At 44.5% G+C, this 26,396-nt stretch overlaps 1 protein-coding gene and 4 long non-coding RNA genes across 8 annotated transcripts in view; all 5 read right to left on the reverse strand.

Annotated features, from left to right (window-relative positions):
- Positions 1-487: 487 nt before the first annotated feature.
- Positions 488-8,186, reverse strand: LOC141381539 (uncharacterized). Of its 2 annotated transcripts, XR_015482296.1 has the most exons (14): positions 8,049-8,186; positions 7,882-7,939; positions 7,673-7,793; positions 7,470-7,615; positions 7,160-7,201; positions 6,939-7,068; positions 4,854-5,003; positions 4,707-4,779; positions 4,546-4,607; positions 4,280-4,424; positions 4,110-4,182; positions 3,735-3,883; positions 3,470-3,636; positions 488-3,404 (listed from the first exon to the last, which is right to left on the reverse strand). It is a non-coding gene; the product is annotated as an uncharacterized LOC141381539 (long non-coding RNA). The 2 variants fall into 2 exon arrangements; XR_015482297.2 differs by lacking the exons at positions 7,470-7,615; positions 7,673-7,793; positions 7,882-7,939; positions 8,049-8,186 and having other exon boundaries at positions 4,722-4,779; positions 7,160-7,292.
- Positions 8,187-8,971: 785 nt separating this feature from the next.
- Positions 8,972-9,491, reverse strand: LOC147844576 (uncharacterized). The gene is made up of 3 exons (XR_015482302.1): positions 9,355-9,491; positions 9,186-9,263; positions 8,972-9,106 (listed from the first exon to the last, which is right to left on the reverse strand). It is a non-coding gene; the product is annotated as an uncharacterized LOC147844576 (long non-coding RNA).
- A 541-nt stretch (positions 9,492-10,032) lies between these two features.
- On the reverse strand, positions 10,033-10,845 carry LOC147844577 (uncharacterized). The gene is made up of 3 exons (XR_015482300.1): positions 10,533-10,845; positions 10,386-10,436; positions 10,033-10,306 (listed from the first exon to the last, which is right to left on the reverse strand). It is a non-coding gene; the product is annotated as an uncharacterized LOC147844577 (long non-coding RNA).
- A 93-nt stretch (positions 10,846-10,938) lies between these two features.
- On the reverse strand, positions 10,939-13,040 carry LOC147844578 (uncharacterized). Of its 2 annotated transcripts, XR_015482298.1 has the most exons (6): positions 12,778-13,040; positions 12,632-12,701; positions 12,161-12,499; positions 11,910-12,093; positions 11,689-11,850; positions 11,498-11,634 (listed from the first exon to the last, which is right to left on the reverse strand). It is a non-coding gene; the product is annotated as an uncharacterized LOC147844578 (long non-coding RNA). The 2 variants fall into 2 exon arrangements; XR_015482299.1 differs by lacking the exons at positions 11,910-12,093; positions 12,161-12,499; positions 12,632-12,701; positions 12,778-13,040 and adding exons at positions 10,939-11,073; positions 11,134-11,257; positions 11,334-11,411 and having other exon boundaries at positions 11,500-11,585; positions 11,689-11,828.
- Positions 13,041-20,007: 6,967 nt separating this feature from the next.
- The window catches only part of rsbn1l (round spermatid basic protein 1 like), a 7,514-nt gene continuing 1,125 nt past the window's right edge, over positions 20,008-26,396 (reverse strand). The window contains exons 2-8 of one of the 2 annotated variants that reach the window (NM_001442402.1): positions 25,415-25,546; positions 24,782-25,290; positions 24,415-24,552; positions 24,098-24,240; positions 23,831-23,998; positions 23,485-23,593; positions 20,008-21,768 (exon numbers count right to left, since the gene is read on the reverse strand). In NM_001442402.1, the coding sequence (NP_001429331.1) occupies positions 20,473-21,768; positions 23,485-23,593; positions 23,831-23,998; positions 24,098-24,240; positions 24,415-24,552; positions 24,782-25,290; positions 25,415-25,546 (2,495 nt within the window). In that variant the 3' untranslated portion in view covers positions 20,008-20,472. Of the gene's footprint in view, positions 21,769-23,484; positions 23,594-23,830; positions 23,999-24,097; positions 24,241-24,414; positions 24,553-24,781; positions 25,291-25,414; positions 26,240-26,396 lie in introns of both variants that reach the window. The other variant, XM_087245968.1, reaches the window with a different exon arrangement.

Genomic DNA, 26,396 nt, shown 5'->3' on the forward strand with positions numbered 1-26,396 from the left:
TGATGCAGAGACTAATAAATGATTCCTACTTGTCTTCCTCGTGATAAACAGTAGGCAAAATCTGATATGTAGCAGGGGAAAAAAAGAAGAACAACTTCATCAGACGCTGGATTCGAACCAAGTTCATGCTTGAACGTGTCCAAACATGTTGACATGCGTTTAACGAGCTGCGCCACCCAGACAGTTAAGGGTACTGCAACGTTTTGCACCTATAAATCTCACTTTTTCTTTTTTAAATCCACTCAGTGCGATGTTCAGATTTAACTGTGTTAGCCGCGTCAGCTAAACTCTCCCACTTTTTTTCTTTTGTTATTAATTCCATAGAACAAACTTGCAAACACTGTTTTTCTCCGGTCTACCTCCGAAAGCAGCACCTCCAGCTCACATTCTGTTCAAAGTTTCTCTTTTGCTGGCTTTTGACATTGATTTTTTTATCTGAATTTAGTAATGAGGTATTAGTCATCCAGTGTTTAATATCAGCTATACAATGTTAATTTCGTAAATTCATACAAGTTATCTGGCTGAGAGGAGATATAAAGTTATGTATCAGCATAACAGTGGAAGGTAACTCCATGTTTTTTTTAATGATATCATCTAGCGGCAGCATATATAGTGTGAAGAGTAAGGGACCAAAAACTGAGCCTTAATTAAACTTAAATCATGATCGGACAACAGGAGGTTATTTGTAACTCTTAGCAGTGCGGTTTCTGTGCTATGAAATGCTCAATATAAACTGAAGTTTCTCATATGTATAATTTCTTTGTAGGAAGGAACATAGTTGAGCAGATACGACTTTTTCCTCGTGTCTTTGATAGAAAAGGCAAGTTTGAAATGGGTCTATAATTTACTAGTTCTTTGGCATTAAGTTGTGGTTTTTTTGGGGAGTTAAATGTCAGCTAGTTTAAAAGCTTTAGGAACGTATCATAAAAGTAGGGATGGTCAAAATGTTAAGAACAGAAGATGATTTGTAAACCTATCAATGCACAATAAACAATACATTAAATGGTGATCTGAAATGTCATCACTCAGCTGCACAACTTCAACATTATCAACATCCATACCATGTGTTAACATTAGGTCTAGGAAATGATTATGTCGATGAGTAGACTGAGACATGCCGTTTCATTCCAACTGAGGCTAGTATAATTAAGGCCAGATTTAAAAGCACCTTTATCTTTATGAAAATTAAAATCAACAATTAAAATGTTATCTGTGGGCAGTACTATTTCAGATAACAAATCACTGATAAATACAACACTATTACTGCAAATGAATTATAGATGGACCCTAAAGAAGTCTTCACCTGAAGGCTACTGTTACAAACAAGTCTCTTCTTAAAGGCAAGGTGAACGCATAGTATATAGTAATATTTTAGTGTCACTCTGCGATCAGACTTAAATTAGAATTCATTTGAAGCACTAGTGTTGTATATTTTTGTGTGCAATTTAAACAATACGTTTCAACCTAAATTTATATTGGCAGCTGTATATAGGCCTCCAGGACACCACACTGACTTTACAAAACATTTTGCTGATTCTTGTAACCAAAATAGCTCTGGTCACAGATAAAAAGATATAACTTTGGGGGATTTTATTATTCATATAGGTAATGACAAAGAAGCTTTAAGTCTGGCCTTCTTAAACCATGTCTGAGGGACTACTCATCGACATAACCATACACTAGACCGACTAATAATAATAGATAATGTTAAGTTGTGCAGGAGACTGATGACTTTTCTGATCACCATTTAGGATACATCAGTCACAACAGCAGGATCACTACACCCGGTCAGGAGCACAAATTTGTTTTTTGTTTTTTTTGTCACGACTAATTTTTTTTTAATGTATTAAACCATGTTTATGTTTTACAGTGATGCTTAAAAAAAATAAATAAAATAAAACCACTAAGTTTGTGATCCTGAATAACTCCTATACAGCAGTCCCAAAACATTGACACGCCATTACCCTGTCAGAAAAAGCCTAGTGTCTGGGAATGAGCTGTTTGCAGTGTCTGCTATAACTTTCATGTTGTTTTTGGTGTTTACACAGATGAACATGGCCACTGTTTAATGCACAGTTCAGTTAGGGTCTTATTGCCACATCATAGGGTGATAACATGATATATACCTTCAGTGGTTTCATGATGATAAATCCCACAAAATAATAACCCACCTGGAATAACTACAGTCCCCATCATCTGATCTAACATGAAGCAAGAGTTTGTGACAATAGCACATCTGCAGGTGTTGTCCCGATTCTTAGCCGTTAATTTTTTAAACACTTCTCCTTTACACTCGGTTTTAAGAGCCAAAAGGGAAGACATACAAAAAATAGATTTAGCTCTTAATCTTGTTTGTGTAGCTGCGCAACAGTAAATTTACTCTTCTGTGCTTGGACTTTTAGCTGTGAGCTTTAAACTAAACAGAATTTCTACTGTGAAAACTAGACCAACATAGTTAATTTATTACCATCAATGCTAAGCTGATTTGACAATGGACCTTGTAAAAGAAATGAAGATGAATTAAATCAGTGTCTCATACAAGAACTGAGCTTGCAGACATAAACCCTACTAGCAGAGCTTCTGTAGTATGGAGGGCACAGTGCTTTTAGTGACATGACTTACATGGTGCAGCATCCAGGAAATATTGTCCAACAGACGGTTGGTTTAAGCTCTGTTGGGTACAGTTACTTAGCAAAAGATTGCATCTGCTCAACTGCGGTACTTTTTACAGAGAAACAATTGTAAAAATAAAATATATGTTTCTTAAAGAATTTTCCCCTGATTGATGTTGACAAACTCTGATGTTACAACAGTTTGCACCATATTAATGATAGCATAGTTACCAAGCAGCCTTGTAGACTTAAGGGGGGTGAGGGACAGGAGAGTCAATACAGCTGCTAGAGTCCTTTCTAGAGCAAAGAAATATCATAATATTCCAGTTCTGTCATCACTGCATTAGCTCCCCATTCAATATAATATACATTTTAAAATCAGCTATCAAGCCCTGAACAGCTTAGGTCGCAGGGATTTCAGAAAGCTCTTGGTGTATTGTAGCCTTTACATCCACTATGCTTACTTCGCTTAGTCCCAAGATTTCAAAGTCAATTGTAGGCGATAAGTCTCTCAGTTTGCTCAAAGAAGGGGTCATGTCCAACTGAGCCTGGTTTCTCAAAGTTTAGTTTATTTCTCCATTTTAATCAATTGAAGGTTAGGTTCCTCAGCACTGTCACCACCGGCTTGCTTGATGCTTATGACGCTGCACGATGTTTTTGATCTCCTGTATTTGGACTTTAAGCAATGCCATTTAAACTAAATGTTAAAGAGTCCTGGAGACGTTGTCAAACAGAAGTTCATCTTAAGCTCTGCTGGGATGCAGATGCCCAACACTGAAATGCCTAGGACATCTACAGAAAGGGTGAGGTTGTTAACAGTAATTAATCAAATCACAATTAAATTAGACCAGACTAACCTTGTCTTTTCAGCATGTACAGAAACGTCTTAAAACGATCCAGAATACCAACAGTCATGAGCAGGTTACTGAATTCTGATCTTCAGACACTCCAGCCTTATGTTGCTCACCACTGCATGCAGGAGGATGATGGCTCCAATGCTCATCAGCATTCAGGAGATCAGACACTTACAAAGAGAAACTTCATTAACTTGAGCACCAGGAAAAAGATTACACACCTTACCTTTGTAGGATTTAATTCAGATGAACCAGACTATGGATTTACCAATGATCAGTCTCATGCCATCTCAGAGAGGCATTGCAGCTCTGGGTGGAGATCTGGAACAAGAGAACCTCATCTTCTGCGACACGTATAAACCACAGTAGCCCAGTGCTGGAGTAACACCTGGACAGGTCACAACCTGTAGCCCAAGCCTGTACAGAGGAAGAGAGTTGGGTTGGTTAGTGTCAGTATCATGCTACAAACATATCTAAGAGCAAGCATCTGCCCCACAGATCAAGCACAGATCACCTCTGATCCATGACCTTACAGCAAATCTTCACCACCTCTAGCTCCCACACTTATATAAAAACCACATGGCAATCATATTAGCTCAGAGCATGTAAAAGCTTAGCTTGTGAAACGCTCAGAGAAATTTACTTGGAGCACAAAGTTGTCTGACAGGAGTTCTGGTCCAGCTCAGCTAGGGTGCAGACAGACAGCACGGACAAGTCTAGGAGGCAGACAAAAACAAAAACACAGCAGTAATTAAAAGCCATGCATGTTCACCGCAGGATAACCCTTCATTCAGAGCAAAGATTCTACTGAACCCATAATATTCTTGTCAGTACGTAGAAGACTGGTTTCCATCAGGTTCCCAACACCACTCTTCAGAATGTCCTTCTGCAGCAGCCCGATGTTCACCACTCCAGAGTACAACAGCTAATGTTCACCAGCATTCAGGATCACTGGAGCCTGCAGAGATGCATCAACATGAGCACTGGGGAAACAGACCTGCAATGGATAATAAATTAGCCCAGGAGGCAAAGCACTTCTGGGTGGACATCTAAAAAGCAGTCAGTAAGGAGAACCTTACCTTCTGCTTTACACATGGTCCACCAGCACTGGAGTAATATTTGAACTGGTCATTTACGGAGCCTGTGCAGAGAAACAAAGTTGAGCTAATCGGAGTATTAAACCAAACTAATAGATAAACGTATGCGTCGTTAAAAAGCAAAACTCAAATCCAAGACGTGCATGCAGATTCAGGACCTCCAGGCAAATCTTCGACTGACTCCTTCCCAACATTCAGCTAAAAGCCTTCCCAGCACTCGAAAAAGGTAAAACAGTTTATTCACTTATACATTCATCAGTATTACTGCTGTCTGTAGTGTGCGCACTTACGTCATGTATTAACTTAGGTCAGATATTATGAAGCGTCCCATTACACCAGAGGGGAAAACCAGTAGGGGGAGATCTGGAAGGCTGGGTGAAGGCCCTCTCCTTTGCTGCACATGTTCCACAGTACCCTAGCGCTGGTGTGAACACCTGGGCCTGTGCAGAAGACATCATTGAGCTCATTAGCCGCATTTCCACTATCAGGCCAGTGCGAGCCAGGGCTTATATCGGGCCAGGCCAATCGCCCGGGAGGTTGAGCAGTGAGGCCGAAATCATGTCGCGTTTCCACTGTGGGGCTTGTAGCTGGCAGCGCGTCACGCAAACCCCGCCCCCAAAACATCCCCCGAATCAAACGTCATTCAAACCGCCCACTTCAGCGAGAATCATGCAGATAAAGCACACCATCACATCATCACGAAACTATTAAAATTAGGACAACCAAAACAAACAAATTACACGTTACTGTACAGCAGTACAACGCATGTCTATACGCACATGCCTGTGTGTTTTCATTCATCATATTCATTTACTCGCCGACCCACTGGCATCGAAATCCAGTGGTCTTGCCACCAACGAAGGGACCCGGAGCACAGGGAGTGCACACATCCATAATATAACACCACATATATAAATTTCTCCGTTAATAACTCGATATAAAATGTATTTTATAACATCTTCTAGACAGAATCTGTCCAACATTCATCCCAAATGCTCCGGAGAGAACTGAAACATGATTTTTTCCCCCTATAGGCTTTATTACTCTTCATAGGTGATTCCCTTTATTTAAAGATGTTGCTTATTATATCTTAAGTAAAGGAAAGTGTTCAGTGTTTCAGCACATAAGAGCAGCACGTAATAAAATATAGCCTATTTCGTTGCGCTCAGCAGCAATGCACTAATAAAGCTCTTTATGTATTTAAAATTTCCTTTTTTAATTTTACCACGTCATATAAAAACACACACACTTGTTTGAGGACACAGAACACATTTTGAACTTGCAGTTTTTCCCGTCCAAAAAGTGCTGCGCGGCTGCAGACAGGAAAAAAAAGGTCGCCTATTTCTGCTTTCACTCACCCCGAAAATGCTCTATTTTCATGATTTGATTAATTTCATCGTATCCAAATACTTTATAAATAATATTTAAAACATTTTCCGGTGTTTATTTATTTTTATTTTTTTAGAAAATATCTAAAATCTTTTTTTCAAAGAGGCTTTTGAAAAATGAAAGTTTAATATAAATTTGAAACAGTTTGATATAGTACCTAATTTTTATAGCTATAGCTTTTGTTAGTTTTATATTGGTTTATTTATTTAATGTTATTTTATTATAGGCCTATCTAATATTTGTAATTCTTTAAATTATTTCAATATAGGGCTATTTTATCTAGATATGACACTATTGTTTTGAGCCTACAAAAGTGGACATGAAATTTGTAAAGTTTAATGTCCAACTGTTGTATTCATATAGTGTATTATCTCGAAAATAAATTAAAACAATAAAAATAAGAAAAAAGCCGCTCGCGGCATCAACAGAGCTATGAATGGAGCGCTCTTTTTTTTTTTTTCGGTCTCACACACATACACAGGCATCTAAACGCGCAAAAACACACTTACAGTATTAAACTTGACAAAACCTCTTGAAAACCTTTACTGTCTGCTGTGTCTTTAATATGGTGTAAAGATTATTATGCGTTATTGAAACAAAGATGCAGCAAAGAAAGATCATTTTATGCAACAGCCTACATTTAAAAGAGAAACTTAAGGGCGATCATATGCAAAAAAGACCCCAGCCTATAATTTGTTCCAGATGTTTTCTTTCCCTTATTTATTTATTTGTTTGGCGCATGTACTCGAGTGCGATCGGAAAACTGTGCCCGCCTCTCCTTTCACTCCGCCCCGAAGCCCCGGCTGGCCCTCCTTGGCCCAAGGTATTCGGCGGGCCGAAAAAGGCTGGCCGTTGGCCCTGAGAAAGCCCCGCTTTGGCCCGATTAGGCCCCGGAAGTGACAGTGGAAACGCCACTGGCCTTGGCTCGCTCGCTTTAGGCACGATAGTGGAAACGCGGCTATTGACACAACATTCTGCAAACTTACCTTAAATGAACAAGCGTCAGCCCAGTAGATCCAGGACCTCCAGGAAAACCTTTACACTCCCTGCTTAAACTGCAGCTCCACTCGCAGTGCAATGTTCTTCCAGCCAAGCTTCACAACTTAAACCTCCTCACTATTAAAATATATATATATATTTTTTTTTAAATGTTAATTGATGGGTCTGTTTAGTGTTTAGAGTGTGTGAAATGCTGAGAGAAATTTACCTGGTCGATGGTGAAAACTCCTAGAGATGTTTAACTACAGCTCTGCACCAAAAAAAAAAAAAAAAAAAAAAAAAGATTAGGACAAGCATTAAAAGTTTGACCAACCTCACTGGATTTAAACATTGTGTCCTCCGCGATGAGCAGTCCTGAACCACATGCAGAATCTTGATCAGACTCCTGGATTCCTCTCTTCAGGACCTCCATCTGCTGCAACCAGATCTTCAACAGTGCATGCAGAACAGCTCCATGCTTAGACCTGCAGAAACCTCATTAACACGAGCAACAGGAAAAGAGAACAAACACACCTTACCTTTAGTGAATTACAGATGTGCCAAAACTATGGAGTCGCCAATGTTCAGTCCCATTACGTTCTAAATGGGGATCTTGAAGGCTGGAGAGGACAGACCTTTTGCTACACACGTTCCCTGGTACCCCAGCGCTGGTGAACACCTAGGCCTGTGCAGGAGGACAGTGTTAAGCCCTCATTGGAGAATCAACATTCTGCAAACTTACCTCTGTAGACCAGCTTGATCTACTGGGCTGATGCTTGTTCATCTAAGGACCATGTGAAGATCCAGGAACTCCAAACAAAGATTCGACCGACCTCTGCTCCAACTGCAGCTCAAGCCTTCACCTGCACTCAAAAAAAGATGACCGTATTAGAAATTTAATTTAATCAGAATTACTGCTGTCTGTAGTGCAGTGCAAACTGTTGTATTAACTTGTCTGACATTATGAAGGATCCTGGAGATGTCATGCAACAGGGGTTCAGATCCAGATCTGCTGGGCAGCAAAACATCAGCATTAAGCCTGGAACACTCACAAAAAATAGTTAAGAGTAGTTTGTTCTTTTAAGCCAGTATATTGATTTAAAGAAATGTCTACTAACCCATGTGTACTCTGCCAATAGAAGTCCTGATCAGACTCCTGGATTCCTTTCTTCTGGACCTCCATCTGCTGCAACCAGATCTTCTACGGTGCATGGAGAACAGCTCCATGCTTAGAGTTCCGCATTGCAGGGACCTGCAGAAACATCATTAACATGTGCGCACACCTTACCTTAAGTGGAAAAAAGATGTACCAAACTCATCCTCAATGTTCAGTCCCATTACATCTGAGGCAAGTGTTCTTGGTGGGAATCTGTAAAGCCGGGAGGAGACCCTCACCTTCTGCCGCACATTACACTGTACCCAAATCGCTGGTGTGAACACCTGGGCAAAGTAGGACAACATTAAGCTCATTGGATCAACATCATGCGAACTTGCCTCAGATGAACAAGCATCAGCCCAGTAGATCAAGCAGGTCTTATATACAAAAGAACCAAGCAGTAAGATCCAGGAAATCCAGGCATAACTTCTACACTGCTTCCTGCTCAAACTTCAGCTCCACTTGCAGTTCAATGATCTTTCAGCAAAGCTTCACGACCTCAAGCTCCTCACCCACACTAAAAGGAGAGAAAGTGTTAGTGTGAAATGCTCAGAGAAATTTACTTACTCATTTCCAGGAGTTTTCACACCAGGAGTGACAAGTGTAACTCCAGCTCTGCAGAAAACATTAACAAGATAGTAAAGAATCATGAGGAAAATGACTTGCCTTCAATGGATTTAACCCAGATGTGCCAGATGAAGCAGAAAATGTTTAGAGTTAGTCAGTCTCAGAAGGGGCCAAGAGGGTCAGGGTGGAGATCAGGAGGCAAGGTTCAACTGCCAGACTTCCAGCAGTTCACATGGTCCACAGTACCCCAGCAGCCCATGTACCATGTCTGTATAGAGGAAGACACAGTTAAGCTGATTTTAGTATTAACATCATTCCACAAAATTTACCTCAGATAAGCAAACATCAGTCCACTTCATCAAGCAAGACTCAAACCCAAGAACTGAGCTTGCAGATCCAGCACCTCCAGCAAAGCTTCTTCACTGCTTCTCCAACTGCAGCTCGAGTTCCCACCTGCACTCAAAATGGCAGACCAGTATTAGTGGACAAAATATCATCAGTTTTAGTGCTGTCTGTAGTGTAGTGCACTCACATTATTGTGAATTAATTTATGTCAGATATTATGAAGGATCCTGCAGATCTTCTGGCGAGTAAACCATCAGCATGAAGCCTAGAACACTCAGAAAACATTGGTTAATATAAAAAAGCATTTTGTTCTTTTATACGAACATATTCATTTAGAGAATAAAAGTCTACTAAACCATGTGTCCTCCGCGATGAGCAGTCCTGAACCACGTGCAGCACCTTGATCAGACTCCTGGATTCCTCTCTTCAGGACCTCCATCTGCTGCAACCAGATCTTCAACAGTGCATGCAGAACAGCTCCATGCTTAGACCTGCAGAAACCTCATTAACACGAGCAACAGGAAAAGAGAACGAACAAATACACCTTACCTTTAGTGAATTACAGATGTGCCGAAACTATGAAGTCCCCAATGTTCAGTCCCATTACATCTGAGGGGCAAATCAGTCCTAGGTGAGGATCTGAAAGGAGAGACTCTCGCCTTCTGCTGCACACGTTCCACAGTACCCCAGCGCTGGTGTGAACACCCGGGCCTGCGCAGAGGAAGACATCGTTGAGCTAATGGAGTATCAACATCATTCTGCAAACTTACCTGAGGAATGAGCATCAGCCCAGTAGATCAAGATAAAGTCTTCAATCCAAGAACTCTTGCAGATCCACGACCTCCAGGTAAAGCTTCTCCACTGCCTCCAGCTCAAACTGCAACTCCACTCACAGATCCATGATCTTGCAGCAGTACTTGACCACCTCTAGCTCCTCACCCAACACTGTATAAAAACTAAAGACAAAATATGAAAATGTTATTTGATGGGTCTGTGTAGTGTTCAGAGTGTGTGAAATGCTCAGAGAAATTTACTTGGTCTAGTGTGGAGACTCCTGGAGATGATGACTGACAGCAGTTTAACTCAGCCTCTGCAGAAAACTTTAACATAAGATATTAAGACAAGCATTAGGAAAAGTTTGTGACTTACCTTCAGTGGCCAATGTTTAGAGTTCCAGTCAGTCTCAGAGGGGGCCAAGCGGTTCAGGGTGGAGATCTGGAAGGCTGGCAGAACCTTGCCCTCTGCTTGTCGCATGGTCCGCAGTACCTCAGTGCTGGAACAAAAACCTGGACAGGCCCTGTAGTGGGCCTGTGCAGAGAAAACAGTCAAGCTGATTGGAGTATTATTCCAGAACCTTACCTCCAACAAGCAAACATCAGTCCAGTACCTCAAGCAAAACTCAAATCCAAGAACTTAGCTTGCAGACCCAAGACCTCACCTGCACTTAAAGATAACAGTATTAGTGAATTATAAATAAATAAATATATAAATATTCTTCAGTATTTCTGCTGTCTGTAGTGCTGTGCACACTCACGTTATTGTCAATAAACTGAGGTCCGATATTATAAAGCATCCTGGAGAGGCAACAGGGGTTCAGATCCAGATCTTCTGTTGAGCATGAAGCCTAGAACACTCACAGAAAACAAAATTATAAAAGCAGTTTGTTCTTTTATACCAACATATTCATTTAGAGAATAACAGTCTACTAAACCATGTGTCCTCCGCAATGAGTAGTGCTGAAACCACATGCAGAATCTTGATCAGACTCCTGGATTCCTCTCTTCAGGACCTCCATCTGCTGCAACCAGATCTTCAACAGTGCATGCAGAACATCTCCATGCTTAGACCTGCAGAAACCTCATTAACACGAGCAACAGGAAAAGAGAACGAACAAACACACCTTACCTTTAGTGAATTACAGATGTGCCAAAACTATGGAGTCGCCAATGTTCAGTCCCATTACATCTGAGGGGCAAACCAGTTCTAGGTGGGGGTCTGAAAGGCTGGGAGAAGAGACCCTCACCTTCTGCTGCACACGTTCCACAGTACCCCAATGCTGGTGTGAACACCTGGGCCTGCGCAGAGGAAGACATCGTTGAGCTAATGGAGTATACACATCATTCCACAAAACTTACCTCAGATAAGCAAACATCAGTCCACTTCATCAAGCAAGACTCAAACCCAAGAACTGAGCTTGCAGATCCAGCACCTCCAGCAAAGCTTCTTCACTGCTTCTCCAACTGCAGCTCGAGTTCCCACCTGCACTCAAAATGGCAGACCAGTATTAGTGGACAAAATATCATCAGTTTTAGTGCTGTCTGTAGTGCACACTCACATTATTGTGAATTAATTTATGTCAGATATTATGAAGGATCCTGCAGATCTTCTGGCGAGTAAACCATCAGCATGAAGCCTAGAACACTCAGAAAACATTAGTTAATATAAAAAAGCAGTTTGTTCTTTTATACCAACATATTCATTTAGAGAAATGTCTACTAAACCATGCGTCCTCAGCGATGAGCAGTCCTGAACCACCTGCAGCATCTTGATCAGACTCCTGGATTCCTCTCTTCAGGACCTCCATCTGCTGCAACCAGATCTTCATCAGTGCATGCAGAACAGCTCCATGCTTAGACCTGCAGAAACCTCATTAACACGAGCAACAGGAAAAGAGAACAAACACACCTTACCTTTAGTGAATTACAGATGTGCCGAAACTATGCAGTCACCAATGTTCAGTCCCATTACATCTGAGGGGCAAATCAGTCCTAGGTGAGGATCTGAAAGGAGAGACTCTCGCCTTCTGCTGCACACGTTCCACAGTACCCCAGCGCTGGTGTGAACACCCGGGCCTGCGCAGAGGAAGACACCGTTGAGCTAATGGAGTATCAACATCATTCTGCAAACTTACCTGGGAGGAATGAGCATCAGCCCAGTAGATCAAGATAAAGTCTTCAATCCAAGAACTCTTGCAGATCCACGACCTCCAGGTAAAGCTTCTCCACTGCCTCCAGCTCAAACCGCAACTCCACTCACAGATCCATGATCTTGCAGCAGTACTTGACCACCTCTAGCTCCTCACCCAGACTATAAATCTAGACAACCAATGACAATGTTATAAAAAAATAAATAAATAAAATAAAAAGATAAGAATGTACTCACTAGTCAAGTAGTGCAAATCATCCTGGAGATGTTGTGTGATGAGTTCAGGTCCAGATCTACTGTAGTGCAGACATTCAGCTTGGACGAGCCAAGGATGCTCACAGAAATCACCCTAGGAATTAAAAAGCAGCTTACATTCACAACATAACCATGAATTCAGAGCAAAGATTATACTGAACCGTTAATATCCTTGTCTTTAAATGGAGGATGTTCCTCAAGTTTGGTTTCACTAAGGCTCCTGACGCCACTCTTCAGTGATCTCCATCTGCTGCAGCTTGATGATCACTGCCACATGGAGTACGAGAGTTGATGTTAATCAGCATTTAGGATCACAGGAACCTGCAAATACATCATTAACGTAAGCACCAGGTGTGCCTAATCAAGTGGCTTATAATAAAACACCAATCAGTCTTGGAGGGGACAAAGCGGTTCTGGATCGAAATCTGGAAAATTGGCAGTGGAAACCCTCACCTCCTGCTACACAGATGGTCCATGGTACCCCAACACTGGAGTGAAGAGCTGGACAGGCGGTGTAATGGGCCTGTGCAAAGGAAAAAACAGTTAGGGTGATCAGAGCATCTCAATCATGTCACACTTACCTCATGAGTTAGCATTACCCCAGCAGGTCAAACAGCTTCATTCTCAGAACTGAGCTTGCAGATCCAGTATCTCCAGGCAAAGCTTCTCCACTGCTTCAGGTCCAACGGGTTCCAATCTGCAGTCAATTATAGATAAATCAAAAACATTTCTGGAAACTACTATAAGTACGGATGAACAAGATCTTAAATACCTGCTGATGTAGTAAGCCAGAGACTGAAAAACTCAAGTATGATGGTAATTTGCCAGCAATAGACGTTTACGTGAAAAAAAAAAAAAAAAACAGCTGTACAAACATTTCCTGCAGTCTTTACCTCACATTTTACAATAAACCAATCGAGTCTTTAAAAACGTTTAATAGGTGATCTCAATCATATATCAAACGCTGACCAGATGTGCCGGAGCGTACGATCAAACAAAACCCAGAGAAGAGAAAAGCTTACCAGATGTACCAGAGTATACAGTCACACAAAACCAGAGCAGAAACGCTTGCCAGATGTGCCGGAGCGTACGATTAAAAAACCCTAAAGAGAAACTTACCAAACTGTATTACAGTACACAGTCGCACAATACCAGAGAAGCAAAACTCACCGGATGTGCTAGAGCATACGGTCAAACAAAGTCTGAGAATATTTGCTGATTGAAGATGCAGATTAATGCCTTACAAAAACAAGTCTGAGCTTAAACTGCAGTGTCAAAGGCAAGAAAAAGTACACCATGCTGCTTGTACATAGAGAACACAAACGAACAGAGCAAGTCTTAATGGCAGAACCTGAATATTGACAAAATGGAGAAACTTGGCACCAGATTTTTTTAAAGAGCAGGAGAAGTACAATACCTCTGCTTGAGGAACTGGATAAATACCAGTGCCTCCGATCAAAGATTGAAAAGGAAAATTTAAAAAAATAATAAGTGAGACTGGGCTCATTGGTTTAGTTGTAGAGTCTTTTCCCAATACAGTTAAAGCAAAAGGCACAAAGGTTAAAGACAAGATTGAAGGATAGGAAGGTTTAAACCCTTCAGTTCTGCTTTACTGTGGAGTAAAAGTTGCTTTAGACACTCGTTTGCAGAACTGAAGATACAGACGGGGGTATGAGAGGTGTTGAATCGCTTAAACTGATGAAACTGCACTGAGCTCCATAATCTACACAAACACGAGCAGAACCGCGTGAGGTGTGGAGTAAACTCCGTCTGACTACAAACAGCACTCATCAGTATTCACTCACTTTACAGACAGTTTAGTTAAACCATTTAAAATTCATTTGTAAAGGACTTGAAGGTACAGTATAAAGGCAGAAAACACAGAAGCTGATCAATGTTACAGACAAACAAAAAAGGTAGGCGATAAACATCTCTACAGTTTGATTAAACCAGTTTCACACACCTGATTTCAGGTCATTCAGCAAAGCAACAAAAACCCTGGAAAGTTACAGGAGAAAGGAGAGAAATCTACAACACTGCAGTCTTGGAGAAATGGAGAAGGGTTTCAGTGGAGACTCAGATACTCAGAACAGCTCAAGTCAACCGGACACCAGATTATAAAGCACATCAGCAGAGTCAGAACACCGGTGTGGAGAATCACTGAACCCTGAACACAGCAAGAGCTCTCAATGCACAAACACACAGCAGAAACCTTCAGTGTGCAGACACCAGAACACTTCATTAGTCAGCAAATACACATCACACACACACACACACACACAACTGCCAGAGGACAAACTGAGCTCAGTCACTGATAGTAGTAGAGTGATGATTTATGGAAGAGTGTGTGTGTGTGTGTGTGTGTGTGTGTGTGTGTGTGTGTGTGTGTGTGTACTTTACAACAGCACAGATTGAGGAGAAGGTCAGTCAAACAAGTCAGTAGTCAGACAGAGGATAGTCAATGGTTCACACACTCTACATCTGGAAAATACCCTTCTGGACAGACTGTAGGAGCAGTTTAATGGACAGGAGCTCACTACAGTCTCAAGACTTTACCTGAGAAAAGAGAAGTTAAAGATTGCATTAAGGGAAAGAGGATAACACTGAATAAGATCAGCCTCTACAGGCCGCATGTCTGCAGTTAACACCAGTTTACTTTGAGATGGAGCAGAGTCAAGAGCAGCGAGCTGCACACAACAGAACAGTATTGAACATCAGTATTGCACAGTATTATAGTGGTCAAACAGGTGAACAGCAGAGTTAGAGCAGAACACTGGAGGAACCGGTTTAATCCCTGAACCCCACAGAAATAAAGTCTACAGGAGCTCTGAGTCAGTGGAGACCAGGAATATACTGACAGACCACAGCAGCAGATTAACTGATCAGCCTCAGCTGGAGAACACTGGAGCTCAGCGCACACACACACACAGCAACTACTCAGCACACACACAGCTGAAGCAAATTAAAGCTCGTTTACAGCAAATCACACCGCACTGAAGGCACAGAGCAGTGTCTGTACAGATACAAACTACAAGACAAACACAAGGAGAAAATGAAGCAAAGACAGCTTCTGCCTCACAGAGAAACACACCTGAGCAAGAGACACACACCTGAGCTCTGCACACTCACCTGAGATTAAAGAAAGACTGAGGGCAGCTCATGGGTCTTTATATCCTTGGGCTCAACCACTGCAGCACATGGACACAGACACAATCACCAACCACAGCTAAATCTGCAGTCTGACACACACAGACACACACACACACACACACTGATCACACACTCATGTTTACACAAACCCTTCATTTTCATACTTCTCCAAAACATTATTTCCTCATTGTAAAGCAGGTTAATATAACAGAAAACAGAACTCCCCCCTTCACCTGCAGCAATTGGTTTCTCCCATTTCCCATGATGCTCCACATCACAGGTATAAAGGCGGATCGCTGGAGCTGCTCTGGTTGGCAACACTGGATTCAGTTCTGCTATATGTCAATAAACGGAGTTAAAGAAAAGGGTTTGTGTGATCATTGTGGAGTCAGAGAAACATGTAATGTTTGATTGCAGGAAATATATAGAAGAGAGCAGGGAATTAATATAATATATAAATAATAAAGGACATAAAGATAGAAACTTAGATTATATATTAGGGATAAATGTTAATAGGGATAGTCTAGGGTATCAACACAATATCTATATCACACAGGATTGAGCCAATATAATAAATAAATTAAAATGTATTAAAAGGACCCGGAGGGACCAAATCTGGAAGCTGGAGGAGCTGAACACGCAGAGCCAGCCGACAGCCGAGTCCTGATGGAGTAACGTAGGTGATTACAGTAGATATAGATGTGAACTGTAGGTGGCGGCATGTGCATATCACACCAGTAAACAATAGAAGAAGAAGATGCTCTGCTTTCCATTATGATTCAAGCAGCGTCTGAATTCAGCATTACATTAAACCTGGAGGCCAAAACACTGAAGATTCATGAAGTTATCTGAGTAGAACTGGCCTCATACACAGCCTGCAGAAGACGGACGGGTTGTGTTGTTTGGGATGTGATGTGATGGACTCAGTATAGCTGGCGGTAATGCACCTTAGCATTTATCAGCCGACCATACAGGACTACTATGATGAAGCTGTGATGATGATGATGATGATGATGGAGAGAGCAGTGAGCTCAGCTCTTCTGTTAGAGCTCTGTTCAGCCTGACTCTGTGTGCTGATTAAAGCTCCGCATTCTGCCTTCATCACACATTAAACAGCAGCAGAGACATTCAGATGTACAGCGGAGACAATCAAGAGTAATCCTGTCTGGAAGATGAAGGTCAAGAACACACACACACACACACACAGGAGAGAGAGAGGGTCTGATCCAGAGTCAGTGAGGACAGCAGAGTTTTATTATTCAGCACATCATTTAATAATAATGGACATGAAATAGAAACTCAGCTCAGTGTTTGCATTTCTGGCTTTAATGTTTAATACACACTGATACACGCATGAACACACAGTACACCTGCAGACATGCGCTAGATTTGACTTTCCTGATAAGTTCTCATGCAGTCATCTTATTTTAATAAAGCACACACACACACACACACACACACACACACACACACACACATTACTTAGAGAATAATGCCCTAATGCCACTCAAACCTCATTAAGTGTGTGCTCATGAATATGCAGATTAGTCCCCGCCTCCATTATGGAGCTTTACATCTGCAGAAACATTGTGAATATGAAGCGATTCTTTGAGTTATTATCAATTGTACTTTAGTAAATCTGAATATTATGTTTTCCCTTTGAGTTTCTTAGTTTGAGCTTGACTTTCTGAACTTGAATATTGAAAATGTGAATTAAAGACAGCCAAATGAGAGTCAGAGTTTTACAGACATCCTCACACAGACTGCAGAGGAGCAGATTATACAAATACAGCTTTCAGTTTGAAGATGAAGACATTCAGAACATTCAGACTGAGGCAGGTCAGAGGTCATCAGCAGGGAAGAGTAGACCATCACCGCAGACTCAGTCACAGAGTCCTGTGTGTGTGTGTGTGTGTGTGTGTGTGTGTGTGTGTGTGTGTGTGTGTGTGTGTGTGTGGTTCTGGAGGACTCCATCTTCTGCAGGGGATTCGCTATTTCAGCAGATTGTGTAATGAATATTCATGCTTCAGTGACCCAAACTCCTGTTTAATTCAGTGACATGTCATTGGTCAATCAAACTTACTCCAGCTTTCTGTGTTTAGACGGGTGAAGAGCTGATTCTGACCCACACAGTCCCCTCTGATGGGTTATTTCAGCAGACACGCGGCTCTTACACCTTTACTAGTCACATTTAAGGTCTTTTCCAGCTCTTTCCTTTCAGACATGCACACACTTCTTCAGCAGATGATGCGGGACGCTGTGTGGTACAAGACTCTACAGTACAGCAGCATATGGCGGAGTGTTTTAGAAGGAAATGTGATCATATGTTTGCCCAAAGCTCTTCATCAACACTGAATCTCCTCGATGCACATCTGTAGTTACTTGAATGATCAGATTTTCCACAAATATCAAATGTTCTTTTTGTAAATACAGGCTAAAATACACTGACAGCAGATGTCCAGCAGGTGGCGCCACACCTCCAGACTCGCTCTTCTAGTTCTCGTCATCAGTGAAGCGCTTCAGCGGTAATGTCTGACTGATATGTGCTGTGCTGTGGGGGAGCCGTCGATGAGTTCAGGGTCATGTTTGTGTGCAGGCAGCTCTCTCCATATACATCCAGCTGTTTCATTACATTTGACTTAAATAAACGCCTGTTAGGAAAGAGAAATGATTATAAAAGTGAAATATTTACATGTTTAATCAGTGTCAAGCACTTTATCTAAAGTCTGAGCACTTTTCAAGCCTTTAGATTATAACATGTTACACCGGCAGATTCTGGAAGAAGACCTGTTAATATATCTATATTTTACATTTACAAGTTCACATCCTTCAACCAATAATAGGGTGAAATATTGTGCTGTCATGGGGGTCTACTGAAATAGTCTGATTAGACATTAGGCCACATGTAGACCACACAGCCATCTTCAGAGACCTGTAACTCACCTGCGCATGACCACCAGTGGAGCAGAGACGAGGCCTGGAACACAACTGTGACTACATTTACAGTATTCACCAGCAGATCACACACACGCACACACGCACACACACACGCACATGCACACACACAAACACGCACGCACGTACGCACACACCATCAGCCCATCACAGTCTGCAGGAAGTGTTCATCGCTGGAGAGGTTTGTAGATGACATTACTCCGTGCACTTGAGGAGGAAGTGCTCACATGATCAGAGATGTCTGCTGTATGTGTAGCACACACAGGCCTGCATTACAGATCCCTGTTGCTTTGAATATGCGTCAACGAGGCCTCAGGGTGAAGCTGAATATTAATAAATGTGAATTATTGCCACTTAAAAACTGCTCGGCCGATTGAGTACAAGGTCTCGCTATCAAAAGTAGCTTAACACATACTGAGGATATGTCTGAGAGGTCAGAGGTGAACGGTGGGGGGGTCAGTGTCTGAGAGGTCAGAGGTGAACGGTGGGGGGGGTCAGTGTCTGAGAGGTCAGAGGTGAACGGTGGGGGGGGTCAGTGTCTGAGAGGTCAGAGGTGAACGGTGGGGGGGTCAGTGTCTGAGGTCAGAGGTGAACGGTGGGGGGGGTCAGTGTCTGAGAGGTCAGAGGTGAACGGTGGGGGGGTCAGTGTCTGAGAGGTCAGAGGTGAACGGTGGGGGGGGTCAGTGTCTGAGAGGTCAGAGGTGAACGGTGGGGGGGGTCAGTGTCTGAGAGGTCAGAGGTGAACGGTGGGGGGGGTCAGTGTCTGAGAGGTCAGAGGTGAACGGTGGGGGGGGTCAGTGTCTGAGAGGTCAGAGGTGAACGGTGGGGGGGTCAGTGTCTGAGAGGTCAGAGGTGAACGGTGGGGGGGTCAGTGTCTGAGAGGTCGGAGGTGAACGGTGGGGGGGTCAGTGTCTGAGAGGTCAGAGGTGAACGGTGGGGGGGTCAGTGTCTGAGAGGTCAGAGGTGAACGGTGGGGGGGTCAGTGTCTGAGGTCAGAGGTGAACGGTGGGGGGGGTCAGTGTCTGAGGTCAGAGGTGAACGGTGGGGGGGTCAGTGTCTGAGAGGTCAGAGGTGAACGGTGGGGGGGGTCAGTGTCTGAGAGGTCAGAGGTGAACGGTGGGGGGGGTCAGTGTCTGAGAGGTCAGAGGTGAACGGTGGGGGGGTCAGTGTCTGAGAGGTCAGAGGTGAACGGTGGGGGGGGTCAGTGTCTGAGAGGTCAGAGGTGAACGGTGGGGGGGTCAGTGTCTGAGAGGTCTGAGAGGTCGGAGGTGAACGGTGGGGGGGTCAGTGTCTGAGAGGTCAGAGGTGAACGGTGGGGGGGTCAGTGTCTGAGAGGTCGGAGGTGAACGGTGGGGGGGTCAGTGTCTGAGAGGTCGGAGGTGAACGGTGGGGGGGGTCAGTGTCTGAGAGGTCAGAGGTGAACGGTGGGGGGGTCAGTGTCTGAGAGGTCGGAGGTGAACGGTGGGGGGGTCAGTGTCTGAGAGGTTGGAGGTGAACGGTGGGGGGGGTCAGTGTCAGAGGTCGGAGGGGAACGGGGGTCAGTCAGATGGACTCTCACCATGAGCAGCAGTGCAGGAGAGAGTGGCGCTCTGCAGGCCTGTGTGAGACTGATCTGTGGAGACTCACACTGAGGACGGGACGGTCTGCAGGTCCTGACACCTCTCCTCTCCTCTCCTCTCCTCAGCATCTTCACCTCATGCAGACTCAGATCAGGGGAGCAGACAGACACTCAAAGTGAACCCTTTATTAGGAGGCTCTTTCAGTATAAATCACAGGACATGTCTGCTTTAGAAAACCGTTCTGTACACTACAGTGCTGACGAGTACAACAGAACCAAAGAAACCTGATATAAATAAGCTCTATGGGTCAGCCTGTACAGTCTTTAACTCTGTGTCCTCTTACAAAAAATAGAGATGTGGACGTCAGCTCTAACAGCACTGAGCCCAACACTGAAAATAGATCATCCAGGAGCCGCTAGTGTGTGTTTCTCCGCGCAGTCCATCTTTCACAGTTACGGACAGGCACTGAGGAGCTACGAGCTACATGTTGACCACGCTAGCAGGAGGAGGAGGACCGGCAGACAGAGAACAGCAGAGGCTGAGCACAGAGCGGCCCGGCGGCTCCACACAGGAAGAGAAACACAGTCCAAACAGGAGATTACATCAAGTGCCGTTACACCCCTCCGCTGATCAGTATAAGCAGTCCTTGTGTGCTTCATGCGGATGCGCCCTGACCGCCTTCGCGTGCACAGAGTCCTGTGGGCGGTCCGGCCTCAGAGGGGGCGTGACCAGAGGGGGAGCCTTCCAGCTGAGTGACAGTCCAGTGCTCAGACTGGGGCTGGGCTTGGTCATTAGTGCGGGGTGTGTGTGTTTGGTTGTGCTGCTGGTTTGTGTGGGTTTGCTGGAGTGTGTTGATTGTGTTGGATTGTGTGTGTTAGTTGATTGTGTTGGTCTGCTGCTGTTGGTGGACGGTGTTGGCCTGCTCGTGTTGGTGTTGTGTGTTGGTTTGCTGCTGTTGGCAGAATGGCTGGGTTTAGTGGGCGTCGAGGGGGTGTGGCCCAGTTTGGGAACAGAAGGATGGAAATATTTGGATGATGGATTATGTGCATGTGTGTGTTTGGTTGGTGTGGATGTGTGGGTGTGTTTGATTGGTGTGGATGCGTGGGTGTGTTTGGTTGGTGTGGAGGTGTGTGTGTGTTTGGTTGGTGTGGAGGTGTGTGTGTGTTTGGCTGTTGTGGATGTGTGTGTGTGTTTGTGTGTGTTTGGACATTCGCTCTGGTCTTTGGCTCGTCCGTCAGGTATGGGTGCAGCGTTCAGGCTATGTGAAAGCGTCTTGAGTCGCTCCGCTGGACGCTCCACCTTTACCTGCGCTCCACTCTCCGCTGACCGCTCCGCCTTCACCAGCGGACGCTCTGCCTTCACAAGGGGTCGCTCCGCCTTTGCCAGTGGTCGCTCCGTTTTTACCTGCGCTCCACCCTCCACTGGTCGCTCTGCCTTCACCAGCGGTCGCTCCGCCTTCACCATCGGTCGCTCCACCTTTACCTGTGCTCCACCCTCTGCCAGTCGCTCCGCCTTCACCTGCGGTCGCTCTGCCATAACCTGCACTCCACCCTCCACCTGTTGTTCCCCCTTCACCTGTGGTCGCTCAACCTTCAACTGTGTTCCAACTTCTGGCGGTCGCTCCACCTTGGCCTGTGGTTGTTCCACCTTCACCTGTGCTCCACCCTCCGCCGGTCGCTCCACCTTCACCTGCCCCCCACCCTCTGCCGGCCTGCAGTCTGAGCTGTGCCCCGTCGCCTCCTGCTGGTGGTACTGCTTCAGCCGCACATGCCAGGCCAGACTGCACACCGCCGACACACTCTTGAATTGATGAACCACGTTGCGAGGGATGAAGTAGATGTCGTTATCGTAGAGCTGTATTCGAGCATAGCGGATTCCCTCCCGCCGCAGCTGGTTGAGCTTCGCATCATCCACCCACTGCACACACTGGAGAGATAAAACACCAATAAACACTCAGTAAACACTAATAAACACTCCATAAACAATAATAAACACTCCATAAACACTAATAAACACTCAGTAAACATAAACACTCCATAAACAATAATAAACACTCAGTAAACACAAATAAACACTCCATAAACACTAATAAACACTCCATAAACACTCAGTAAACATAAACACTCCATAAACAATAATAAACACTCAGTAAACACAAATAAACACTCCATAAACACAAATAAACACTCCATAAACACTAATAAACACTCCATAAACACTAATAAACACTCAGTAAACATAAACACTCCATAAACAATAATAAACACTCCATAAACACTAATAAACACTCAGTAAACATAAACACTCCATAAACACTAATAAACACTCCATAAACACTAATAAACACTCAGTAAACTCTCTGTAAACTCAGTAAACACTATCACACACTAATAAACACTCAGTAAACACTATTAAACACTCTGTAAACACTATTAAACTCAGTAAACACTATTACACACTCTGTAAACACTATTAAACTCAGTAAACACTATTACACACTAATTAACGCTCAGTAAACACTCTGTATACACTCAGTAAACACTATTAAACTCAGTAAACACTAATACACACAAATAAACACTCAGTAAACACTAATAAACATTCATTAAACATTAATAAACACTCAGTAACACAAATAAACACTCAGTAAACACTAAAAACTCAGCAATCGCCATAGTGTTACGGTTTTCATTAGTGTTTATATTTATCTGTGTACAGTGGCTTTGACCTAGTCTACGCTGTTAAGCACTACTGAAATACCAAATGTACTAAAATGAAAAGTCTGGGGTAAGATTATTTCAATGTAACCCAATACATTTATGACTAGGCCTACACAGAGTCAGCACGTGCACAATTCTGCTGACTTTTAGCCCACCATTGATTCTGTTTATTGACTTGTGTAAATGTGTGTAAACTTATAATAATTCAGTTTTTAAACTAATTTCACTAATATTATTGATTAATATGAAAATATTTATTTGATTTATTCACAATACCGTTTGTACAGTAATATTTTCTGTCTCTCAGTACAGATATTTTATGAAAGAATTGCTTTGTTTACCAAATAGGTGGAACTAATTAGATTTGCATTGCAAACATTAAATAACAGTTTAAAAGGGATTACTTTTATTCCATATATTAAAGTTTTAGTTATGATACTCTCAAAATTGTTCAGCATAAATCAGCAGATTTGTAACAAAATTCTGTGCAGAAACAGCAAAATATGTCGGCAGATTCCGTCTGGACCTGCTCATAACTAGGGCCAGACAGAACCTGCGGACGTTTTTTGCTATTTCTGCGGAAGTTTTTGGTAAAAATCTGCGGAATTATTTTGGAAGTCTCCAGCGCAGTATCATAACTAAAACCTTAATATATAAAAGTTTCATTTATAAATAAAAAGTAATAAATTACTGAATAAAAACGGAATATAATCAGATTTACACAGTTACTCAAGTAAATAAACAGAATTAATAATGGGCTAAAAATCTGCCGAATTCTGCGCACGCAGATTCCGTGTGGGCCTACTCATAACTCACACAACATTGATAGAGTATATCCCCGTCAGTTGGTCAGTTCTGCACCTGAGCGTTCACAGCTCACCTGGGCAGGTCAGCACACCTGCAGGACAGAAAGTGACCTCACCTGGGACAGAGGCGGCTCATACAGGTCGAGCTGCAGCCGCTGAACCACATCCGGGAAATCAGCAGCGTGAAAGCAGATCACATCTTTGGTGACGCGTGGAGGATCAGCACTGCAGAGAACACACACACACACACACACACACACACACACACACACACACACACACACACACACACACACACACACACACACACACACACACACAGATCACCAGTGGGACAGAGCAGTAGAGAACACTACCTGTTTATTTGTGTATATATCCAAGAGTGTATGTGTACATGTCTCTATATGTGTACGTTTGGGTGTGTGTGTGTGTGTGTCTGTATATGCGTGTGTGTGTGCTCACTCCTCTCCGCAGCGCACCGCCTTCAGCACCCCCACCGCAGCAGTGGTCTGCCTCTCGAACCCCTGACCGATGTGGTCTGCGTGCGCTCGTGTTCGGTCCTCGAACAGCATCTCTCTGGGCTCGCTGGCGCGCGGCAGGTACTGCAGATTCTTGATCTCATTGGTTGACCTGTAAAAACACCCAAACCCAATTACATTCACCACTAACACACACTGATCCTGAGCATGCGTGCATGCGTGTGTGTGTGTGTGTGTGTGTGTCAGTTACCGTTTCCGCTTGAAGGGGGATTTGGGCATGTCAGTGACGGGGATCATCTGCTCGCCCGGCCGAACCCACATGATGGGGCCGTCATCACTCTCAGTCGGGCTCTGAAGCTTTAGGCTGGAGAACGAGCCCCATGGCAGGGTGCGCTGCGCACACACACACACACACATGCACGCACGCACACACACGCACACACACATGCACACACACACACCTCAGAAACACTGATCCACACGCTGTGGTCACAGGAAAGTGTATATATATGTGTGTGTGTGTGTGTGTGTGTGTGTGTGTGTGTGTGTGTGTGTGAGGGAACACACCTCCAGGAAGGGTGACTCCTCCAGCATGCTGAGGAACTCTGGGAAATAATCTCCCACCTCTTCGTCCACAGCGCCCACAAGACTGATCTGCCTCATGGCTCCGGCGCGGTACGTCCCATGAGAGTAACTCCTCCTGACCTGAACACACACGCACACACACACACACGCACGCACACACACACACATCAGCTGTCAGATATTGGCATGTTAGCAGTGTTAAAAGTCCAAAACTGGTCATACAACATTACAGCAGACGGAGAGAGAGAGCAGTGTGTGTGTCTGTCACCTCCTCCTGTCTGTCGACTGGTGTGTGTGTGGATGTGTGGACTGGTGTGTGTGTGTGTGTGTGGATTCCTCCGTCACTGACCTGTGAGTGGAAGTTGGCCATGGTGGTGGTCTCGATGTCCTTCTTGCCCAGGATCTCCATCTTCACAGGTGCGCTGGGGAATTTGCTGGAGAAGTACTCCAGGAAGTCGGGCAGGTAGGCCGCGGCACCGTGTATCACCGCCATCACATGATTAGCGGCTCCGCTAGCGTCCTCGCTGAAGGCTAGCGTGACGAACTCCTGCGCGAACCTCTGCATGTCTGCGGCGGGCAGCGACGCCAGCTCACTGCTGTAGGCGTGCAGCACCACGGCGCCCCCATTAGGCTGCTGCTCCAGGTGCAGCAGGGGCCCGAAGCGCAGCCGCGGGGCGGAGCCAGGGCTGGGGGGAGGTGCATGGGGGGCCGGCGGGGGAGGGGTGCTCATCGTCTGCACGCTCTGGCTCGACACACTGCGCCGCTTACGCTTCTCACACTCGCGGTGCTTCTTCTTCTTCTTCTTCTTCACTTTCTTCAGCAGCAGATCCTCAGCAGAGCTCAGCTTGGGCTTCTCTCCTGCAGCGTGCACACACACACACACACACACACACACACAGATGAACAACACACACAGATGTACACACTGCTGCTGAGAGTAATGAGCTGTGTGTGTGTGTGTGTGTGTGTGTGATACGCTCACCTTTCTCCAGGATCTTGACCTCTCCGTTCTCCCGCTTGACCTCCAGCATCAGCTTGTGTTTCCTCTTCTCTCTGTCCTTTTCTCTCTCCCTCTTCTTCTCTCGCTCCCTCTCCTTGTCTTTAACTGTGTGTTCTGCAGGAGAAACACACACACACAGCGCATGAGACCCAGAACACTGCCGGACCCGTGGTGGCTTTGCAGCTCAGAGCTGGTCTTCAGTCATCAGGGCTGATGTGGAGTCAGATATCTCCAGCTTGTCTTTTACTCATCTTACAGAAGCTGCGGAGCTCCAGCGTGTGCTGTGTGTGCTGTGTGTGTGTGTGTGATGCGGAGCAGATGATGCCTGCTGTCATGAGCTCTGCTCAGACTACACTCTCCAGCTGAGATATGATGACTCTGCATCTTGAGACCTCCCTCTGGTAAAAGAGGTAAAGGAGGAGATGGGTGTACAACCCTAACCTATAATGGCTCGCCCCGGCACACGCCTGCCGCTCGGCACAGGAACACCGGCCGGAGCAGGTCCGCATCCGCTGAGCCCGGTGCTCCTCCACAGGGTTGTTCTTTCCCTCTGGTCAGCTGCTGGAGTGTGTTCCTCCGCTGCTCTGCTGGGTTTGGGCTTTCAGCAGTAACATTTACATTACACTGGACCAAAGCGGAGTCAGTTTACTAGAACTTCATCCGTGTTCTGCTGCTTGGACACCATCTACAGCAGGCATGTCCAAACTCAGTCCTGGAGAGTTTAGCTCCAACCCTACTCAAACACACCTGAACCAGCTGATCAAGCTCTTACTAGATGTACTAGAACACAGGTGTCAAACTCAGTTCCTGGAGGGCCGCAGCTCTGCAGTTTAGTTCCAACCCTAATTAAACACACCTGATCAAACTAATTGAGTCCTTCAGGCTTGTCTGAATCCTACAGGTAAGTGTGTTGGAGCAGGGTTGGAACTAAACTGTGCAGGGCTGCGGCCCTCCAGGAATTGAG

This window comes from Danio rerio, chromosome 4 (genome assembly GCF_052040795.2).
Source record: "Danio rerio strain M-AB ecotype USA chromosome 4, GRCz13ab, whole genome shotgun sequence".
In the NCBI taxonomy this organism is placed as follows: Eukaryota; Metazoa; Chordata; class Actinopteri; order Cypriniformes; family Danionidae; genus Danio; species Danio rerio.